The sequence below is a fragment of the Monodon monoceros genome, unplaced genomic scaffold (genome assembly GCF_005190385.1).
Source record: "Monodon monoceros isolate NGI ecotype Baffin Bay Population unplaced genomic scaffold, NGI_Narwhal_1 Contig7808_ctg1, whole genome shotgun sequence".
Classification (NCBI taxonomy): domain Eukaryota; kingdom Metazoa; phylum Chordata; class Mammalia; order Artiodactyla; family Monodontidae; genus Monodon; species Monodon monoceros.
Window position 1 is genome coordinate 1 of NW_021703313.1, and position 9,070 is coordinate 9,070.

At 54.3% G+C, this 9,070-nt stretch overlaps 1 protein-coding gene across 1 annotated transcript; it reads left to right on the forward strand.

The window, feature by feature from the left end:
- Positions 1-3: 3 nt before the first annotated feature.
- LOC114891493 (cathelicidin-6-like) lies at positions 4-1,856 on the forward strand (the record flags this gene model as incomplete). The annotated part of the gene is made up of 4 exons (XM_029215617.1): positions 4-129; positions 765-872; positions 999-1,070; positions 1,676-1,856. Coding segments are annotated over 4 exons (408 nt in total), but the record flags the coding sequence as incomplete, so codon positions are not given.
- Positions 1,857-9,070: the final 7,214 nt, after the last annotated feature.

Below are 9,070 nucleotides of genomic sequence, written 5' to 3' on the forward strand. Positions count from 1 at the left end.
GTGCCCTCGGCCAGCGCCCAGGCCCTCAGCTACAGGGAAGCTGTGCTTCATGCTGTGGATCGTCTCAACGAACGGTCCTCAGAAGCTAATCTCTACCGCCTCCTGGAGCTGGACCCGCCTCCCAAGACCGTGAGTCAGGAGGACCCTGGGGAGGGGGCTGTCTCCCGCCAGCCATGGCCACACTGTCACCGCCTCTGCTCAGGCTGTACTTCCTGTCAGGAAGGCACTTCTCCCTCTAGGTGGGCTCCCACCTCTTCCAGGAAACCTTCCCAGAGCTGGGTCCCCTCCCAGCATGAGGCTTCCTGCCTTAGCATCTCTGCTGTGGGAATAGGCTCTGTGTACACCCTGTTCAGGCTTAAGGGCCTTCTGGGAGCTCCAGGGATAGAGGGTGGTCACTGGCTCTGCCATGTGGCCTCCCTGCTAAAGTCCCCCTGCTCCTCGTTATCTCCCTACCAGGGAGGGCTCTGCTCAGCCTGGAGGTTCCAGTGACAAGGTCTTTCCCTGCAGGTGGTCCCTGACTTGCCTCAGCCCCTCCATGGGGAAGGTGTTCTTACCAGAGCTGGTCTGAGGTCCCCTCCTGCTCTCTGTGTGCCCACGAGGCCAGGAGTGGGCTCTGTCCCCTTCCCTTGTGCACCCAGCACCATGCCAGGGGCCAGACACACAGGAGGGGCTGGAGAGGCTGCCATCTAGGTGGGGGCAGGGAGACAGATCAGAGAAGGAAGCATGAGCCCGAGCCCAGTCTCCTTACTTTTATCCTTGACCAGGATGGTGACCCGGACACCCCAAAGCCTGTAAGCTTCACAATGAAGGAGACCGTGTGCCCCAGGACATCGCAGGAGCCCCAGGAGAATTGTGACTTTAAGGAGAATGGGGTGAGGCTGGGGGCTGGGGGCTCCCTGGGAGCTGAACAGGGGCTTGGGGACCATTTCCAGCCCCTGGTGTGAGGCTGGGAGGTTATGGTCTGGTGGCTCCAGTTTGACCTGAGCCTCCCCTTCCAGCTGGTGAAACAGTGTGTGGGGACAGTCACTCTGGACCAGGTCAAGGGCCAAATGAACATCACCTGTGATGAGGTGAGTGGCCCCTTCTGAGCTGCAGGGGTTTCTGGGGGCGTTGGACTGTGTAACACCCTTTGGACCAATTACCTGCTGCCCCTTCCAGGGCAGAAAAAGGCCCTCCTACCTGGCCCCTCCCTCACCCGAGCCCCAGGCCTCCAGGACTGGCTCTGCCATCCCTTAGAGCAGTGGTTCTCTAAGTGGGGTCCCACCCGGGAACTTGACAGAAAGGCAGATTCCAGACCCCATTCAGACCTCCTGAATCAGACTCTGGGCTGGGTCCCAGCCATTTGTATTTTCACAAGGCCTCCAGGGGATTCCGACTGTGCTGAATTCTGAGAGGCACTGACTAGAGTAATGTGCTTTCAGCCCCTACTCCCGTCCAGCTTTGCTGGGATAGGGTTGTGACCCTGGGAATCCCCTTGCCATCTGTGGACCCCAGTTTCCTCATCTGTCTGTGGGTGTAGGGATTCAACCTTGTGCTCCAAATGTCATAGCTAGAGGGCAAACTGGGGTCCAAGTCTCCTGGTGTGGTCCTGGAAAGGGGTGTCCAGGTGGGGAGCCGTCTTGTGTTACCCCTCGGTCCATTCTCCACAAGTAACCTGGTTCTTCCTGGTTCACAGCTGCAGAGTGTTGGGGGATTTAGGCGGCTGCGTAACAGGATCCGAGAAGCTTGGCAGAAAATTGGTCCGATAGTTGGCCCACTAATCGGATGGTATGGGTAAATTGTGGGCCCATGGAAGAATCCTACAGGTGTCTGCCTTGGATCAAGCTTCCGGACTCTGAAAAATAAAATATTCTGAAAGCAAATTCCTCCATTATTTAATTTCACTTGTCTCGTCTCCTCCCACTTACTGGGACCAAATCCTTAACTATGGGAGGCCTCCTATATGTGCCTGTGTGTGTGCGTGTGTATGTGTGTCTGTCTGTCTATGAGAGTGTGTGTTTTTCTGTGTACGTATGTGATTGCACATGCAAAATAGAGGAATGGTTGTTTTTTCCAGAAGGGCATGTTGTGAGGCAGCAGGGCCAAGAGGTCCAGGACATCGTCTCCATTCTCAGGTCCCTCCCATGCCATGGACCAGGCCATGAACATGCCTAAATGAACACTGACAACAAAAAAAATTGAATATATATATTTTTTTATTCAAAAAAATTTTATTGAAGTATAGTTAATTTACAATGTTTTTTTTTTAATTGAATATTTTTCATCTCAGCCCTTGAGACGGGAGATGTAATTGGCCCCTGCTGGGAGGTCTGCAGGCCTTGTCAGTGCCTTCAAAAGTGATTGACTGGTAAGAGGGTCTGCTCTTTGACCATTAGACACCTCAGTCCTAAGGTTTAGGAAGTGCAGTGGTGCAGAGGCAGGAAAGCAAAGGGAGGATTACAGACACCCAGTAACCATGTGTATTGCTAATTATTTTCTACAGTAATCACCTTCTTTTCCTCCCTTGACTTGGGGAAAGGACACAACTTGACCAAGAGGCCACTGGAGCAACACCTGGACTGTGAAACCAGGTTGCACAGAAGTCCACCTCTCCTTCCTTCTCCAAGGCTGAGTGCGCAACCAGCGCCATCCTCCCCGGTTGCCACCTTCTGAGGTGCCCTGGCCATGCCCCCAAGAGTCCCGCAGGCTGGCTGAGTCCAGGAGCTACCCCAGGCCTCATAACCACATGGTCATTCCTCCAGAAAACTGTACAAGAATCTCCTTCTTGGCCTGTGGCCCCTCTAACACTTTGGCCCATTATCTCTCCCAGTTATTCTCTGTCCATCCTCCAGCACCAGTGCCCTAAGTTCTTTCCCAGGGTTGACTCCTTTATCAGCCCTCATCCTTGATCAGCCACCAGAGGTGTGTGCTTTCCAAGGACAAATTTACTGAGAGAAAAATGGAGGCACAAAGAGACTGAGAGCTTCTTCCCCAAAAGTAAACAGCAAGTGAGGGGCAGAGCTAGGACCTGATGGACTCTGGCTTCAGGGTCTGTGCCCTGGACCATTTTATGGCATGTCAGTCATCAGAACCAACTTCCCCAGGACCTGTCCCATCTGTCCTGACCCCAGGAGAGCAGAAGATCCACTTTCTGGAGGAGTTCCCATTTGTCTTCAGAGGACACTGTCCAGATCTCCTGTTCCTTGTAGAACAGCTGAGAAGGGCACTTTTGGAGCCCGGGTGCTCCTGTCTTCCCTGGCTCAGCTTCTGGTGCCCGTTCTGTGGGAGGGCCTGGGTCAATCCTGAGCTTCCCTTCCTTATTCTTTTTTTTTGGGGGGGGGGGGCGCTGCACCGCGTAGCATGCAGGATCTTAGTTCCCCGACCAGAGATCAAACCTGCGCCCCCTGCAGTGGAAGCTCAGAGTCTTAACCACTGGACCACCAGGGAAGTCCCCTGAGCCTCCCTTCTTCAGCTCACAGGGCCGGGTACCCAGCTCTCCACCCCACATTTGGTGTCTCCGAGCACAGGGGAGCTTGTCCTGAGGAGCAAGGACTCTGGAGATCAGGCCGGCTGGGCTGGGCAGCTGCAGGAGGCTGTTCCAGCCCAGGAAGCAGCCTGCTGTGTGGGCCCCACTGGGCCTGAGCAGGCTGGGGGCAGGGGGGTGCTGGGCTGGAGAGGAGGCCATGGGCCCTGTCACGAGCTCCAGATGCCCCCAGAGTTGGACGGCTGTGGGTGCTGTGGGCGGTGGAAAGAGCATTGGCCCGGGAGTCCAGTCCCAGCCCTGCCACGTGCCCCCACCCACAGCCTTGCTGAGCCCCCTTGTCCCTTGCTCTCCTGGGACCTGGTTGCCCTTCTAAGCAATGGGAGTTGCTATAGTCAGCGCTGCTACACTTGTGTATGTTTTTGTGTGTTTAGAGCCCTTCTTTATTTCTTAAAGAAGACTTCAGAGAACCAGTAAATCAAAGTGATAAGTACATGTTGTATTTCCCAGGGAATTAAAATTTCCGCCATCTGAGGAACTCCTGAAGCAGGTACTTGGAGCTCTTCCTGCCATGACTGTATTTTGGGGGCTGGGGGCAGGGCCAGCATCACGAGTGTGTCACCAGTGCAGTCACACAGGCCCCTGTGCTCAGAAGGGCTTGGTACATGGTAATGACTTATTCTTTTTTTTTTTTTTTAACATCTTTATTGGAGTGTAATTGCTTTACAATGGTGTGTTAGTTTCTGCTTTATAACAAAGTGAATCAGCTATACATATACATATATCCCCATATCTCTTCCCTCTTGCGTCTCCCTCCCTCCCACCCTCCCTATCCCACCCCTCTCGGTGGTCACAAAGCACCGAGTTGATCTCCCTGTGCTTTGCGGCTGCTTCCCACTAGCTATCTGTTTTACATTTGGTAGTGTATATATGTCCATGCCACTCTCTCACTTTGTCGCCGCTTACCTTTCCTCCTCCCCGTATCCTCAAGTCCATTCTCTAGTAGGTCTGCGTCTTTATTCCCGTCTTGTCCCTAGGTTCTTCATGACAATTTTTTTTTTTTTTTAGATTCCATATATATGTGTTAGCATACGGTATTTGTTTTTCTCTTTCTGACTTACTTCACTGTATGACAGACTCTAGGTCCATCCATCTCGCTACAAATAACTCAATTTTGTTTCTTCTTATGGTTGAGTAATATTCCATTGTATATATGTGCCACATCTTCTTTATCCGTTCATCTGTTGATGGACACTTAGGTTGCTTCCATGTCCTGGCTATTGTAAATAGAGCTTCAATGAACATTGTGGTACATGACTCTTTCTGAATTATGGTTTTCTCAGGGTATATGCCCAGTAGTGGGATTGCTGGGTGATATGGTAGTTCTATTTTTCATATTTTAAGGAACGTCCATATTGTTCTCCATAGTGGCTGTATCAATTTACATTTCCACCAACAGTGCAAGAGGGTTCCCTTTTCTCTACACCCTCTCCAGCATTTATTGTTTGTAGATTTTTTGATGATGGCCATTCTGACCGGTGTGAGATGATATCTCATTGTAGTTTTTATTTGCATTTCTCTAATGATTAATGATGTTGAGCATTGTTTCATGTGTTTGTTGGCAATCTGTATACCTTCTTTGGAGAAATGTCTATTTAGGTCTTCTACCCATTTTTGGATTGGGTTGTTTGCTTTTTTGATATTGAGCTGCATGGGCTGCTTGTAAATTTTGGAGATTTGACTTATGCGTGAGGTCTTGAAATTCCCATGATTTTGCACAAGGGACCCCACGTTCTCATTTTGCAGATGACGTAGCCGGTCCTGGCCAGTGGTGACTCCACACTTGTCACAACACAGGAAGGAGGTCCTGGAAGCCATTCTGAGAGAACTTATTTCCCTGGGTACTTGACTTGAAAATGCCTGAGTCCTTGCCCTCAGCCGTGAGCAGTCAGAGGACAGGGGAGAGCCCAGGAAGGGAAGGAAGAGAGTGGGAATACAGAGCAGAAGGGGACCCCCAGAACAGCCCTTCGGTGCCTCTGGAGGGGCAGTTTCTGCCTTCCCAGGGCATCTATGACCAGATGCATTGACCTTCACTAAGACAAGCCAGGCTGTGGGGAGGGACTGCAGAGGCACCCAGGAAAGGTGAAGCTGTGTGGGCCTCGTGTGCAGTGCACCGTCTCACTCCATCCTGCTGGAAGCTGGGGTCCACATAGGCCTGACCTGCTTCCTGCTTGCAGCACATGGTCTCTTGGAGGCCGACCCTGAGACCCTGGGGTTTGCAGGTCTTTGTTCTGGTAGAAGAAAGAGGGAGGATGTGCCTTCTCAGATGTACCTGAGGCATCCAGAGTCCCCTCTGGGGAGAGGACACCCTCTTAGGCTCTCTGGGGGCAGGCCTGGCCTGCGCCCCTAGCTGCCCTGTCTATACCCATGTCCCCAGTAAAATCCCACTCAGGGGAATGGTACTCACGCCCACCAGTCTGCTACATGTCTGGGGCTGGCCCTAAGCCTGATCCTCTTCTGCAAAGCTCAGGCACCCTCCCACTCAGCCTCCACCTGGGCCCAGCTCACCTTGTCACACAGCCCCAGATGCTGCGGAGAGGAGCTGGTTAGGCGTTTGATCAAGGTGGGGTAGTGCTGCCCTCCTGCTAGCTGCTCTCCTTCTCCAAGGCCCGTGCCTGGGAAATCCCAGCCTAGCTGAGGGCTTTCCAGGAGGACATAATCTCCCCAGCTCTTTGCTTCACATGAAGTGGTACAAGGGAAAAGAGGAAGCTGACCCTGAGCAGAGGGTCCTGACCTTCATCCCTGACCCAAATTCCCACCCTCACAGCAGCCATGGCTGCCTTCCCTGCTCACTGCAGAGGGCAGGAGGGGGGTCTGAATTCCAGCCTCTTGTCCCTGTAGAAGGGCGAGCGTGGTGGGTTGAGTCGGGGGCAGTTGATCCACGTCCAGGTCTGTCATTTTTCAGAGGGTGGGAGGGCCTTGTTGGAATGATATTGCCTGTGGGTCTCATTTTACTTATCAGCTGGTCAAATCAGAGAGCTAGTGGGTGTCCCCACAGTTGGGGACACAGCAGCCTAGGGTCCAGTTCTCTTTCCCATAAAGTGTCTGGACAGGAAGGATGGCTGAGAGGAGCAAAGGAGTGGGTGATGTAGGGTCAGGGCTCATACATGACTTTGTTGGGGTGAAGGGTACATGAGGATTTCTCAAGGACCAGATGTGGAGTCAGGGGCAACCTGCCTGGGGACAAGGGCTGTGGTGTCTTTCCTGAGAAGACCTCCGCTCTGATAGGCTATGAGGACTAAACCAGCCAGTTGCTGGAGGCATGAAAGGCAGGCCCCCCATTACAGGAAGTGCAGTGTGAGGACCTGGCAGAGGACCCTACACGGGATCCAGGGAGGATGGGGAAGGGGACTTCAGTCTGAAGGGTGAGCAAATGGAAAGGCCCAGAGACAGGAATGCACAGGGAGGGTTTCATAATACCCAGTAACCATGTGTATTGCTAATTATTTGCTACTGTAATCACCTTATTTTCCTCCCTTGACTTGGGGAAAGGACACAGCTTGACCAAGAGGCCACTGGGGCAACACCTGGACTGTGAAACCAGGTTGCACAGAAGCCCACCTCTCCTTCCTTCTCCAAGGCTGAGTGCGCAACCAGCGCCATCCTTCCCGGTTGCCACCTTCTGAGGTGCCCTGGCCATGCCCCCAAGAATCCCGCAGGCCGGCTGAGTCCAGGAGCTACCCCAGGCCTCACAACCACATGGTTATTCCTCCAGAAAACTGTACAAGAATCTCCTTCTTGGCCTGTGGCCCCTCTATTGCTTTGGCCCATGATCTTTCCAGCTGTGTTCTCACCAACTCCCACACTGACCCCCCAGCCTGGTGTCTCATCCACAGCACTGGACAGGGAGCCACTTGGGGTCAAATCAGAAGAAACTTCTTGAGGCTGTGGGAGCCAAGAGGAGGAGGTGCCATTTCTGGATGGAGGTCAGGGCGGAAGGGCAGGGCAAGCAGAGGGACCAGGCACAGAGATGGGGAAGAGCAGGGGCTCAGCGCTGTCTGAGTGGTTGCGGTGGATGGGGCAGCCTGACACCTGGGGCCTGCAGGGCAGGGGCTGAGGACAGCAGGGAGCATCAAGACCCAGACCCCGATGCCCCTGCCTCAAGGCAGCGGAGGAAATGGCCCAATCAGTGCTTGGCATGAGCCCCAGACAATGGTGTGGAGGGCAGACAGTGGTCTGGGGAGAGCCTGGAACCAGAGAAAGTGGAGTCCGGAGGCTGTGGCTGCGCTTGCGAGGAGAGAAGACGATGGTAGGAGCTGGGCTGGGCTGGTGGGAGGCCAGAGGGAGTGTCCTTAGGAGGAAGAAGGAGCAGGTGGGGCTCCCAGGCTTTCAGCTCAGGGCTCCTGCGGTGGCACCCAGCCAACAGCAGCCAACAGCTCAGTGCGGACAACCAGGGGCACTAATGGGAGTCTTGAGCTCAGAGATAGAGACCAGTGATGTGTGTCCTTGAAAACTGGTATCTTGAGAAGGGGTGTCCCCAGGAATGTGTGAGGACTGAGAGGAGAAGCAGCCCGGATGCAGCTGTGCCAGCCCTGCCTCTTAGGAGGAGGGTCCTTGGAGGAGACCGAGCAGGAGCCACGGGGGAGGCAGGAGGGCACCCAGGAGAGTGGCAGCAGGGGACAATCGGTCAAGGGCCATTTCAGGAGGACAGAGGCGTCTCTAGAATCCGTATAGTTGAAGACAAGGCTTGAGTGTGAATTTGGATCCAGTGAGGACTGGCCAGCCTGCAGTGGCCTTGAGTGTGAGAGGCGGCACTGAATTGGGGTCCCAGTGCAGATGACCCCTCCCATGCTTGGTTGAGGAGGGGTCAGGGGGACAGGTCATGTCTTGTGGGGACCCGTGGAGAACTATTTAACCGAGAAAACAGTGAGGATGAATCCAGGACAGGAGACAGAGGGAGCCAAGCCCCTGACTGGCTGAGGGCTGGGCCCGGAGGACAGGATGCTGGAGGTTGAAGTCTGCCTAGGGACAGGCTGGGCGGGTAAGACTCTAGAAGGAGTTGGTACTGTCCTTCATTCATCAAACTTTAACTGAGTGCCTCTAGGGTTCCAGGCAGTTCCTGGAGTTGGAGGTCGGTGTTGAATACACTCCTTTACCCTGTTCCTGCGGAGGCCAGAGTGTGGAGGCAGAGGGGACGTAAGACAGAGCCTGGTCTTCCATCTCCTGGAGGACTCAATGTTCTTGAGCAACCCTGCCTATGACACTCCCCATGGGCCCCAGGAGAGGCCAAGATGTTGTCAGGGAGATGGAGAAACCATTTCTTCACCTTCCACAGGAGGCTTCCCGCTCCCACTGCCCAGCAATCCCATGAGGCAACAGCAGGGGCTGAGGCAAGTCCAGCTCACAGCCGGGGAGGAGATCAGGTGTGGGGCAGGTCAGGAAGACGCGTAGTTGGGCCATTGCATCAGGCCCAGGAGGGGCATAAAGGAGGGTCCTGCATGCTGGGAGGAGGCCGACTTGGGGACCATGGAGACTCAGAGGGCCAGCCTCGCCCTGGGGCGGCGGTCACTGTGGCTACTGCTGCTGGGACTAGTGGTGCCCTCGGCCAGC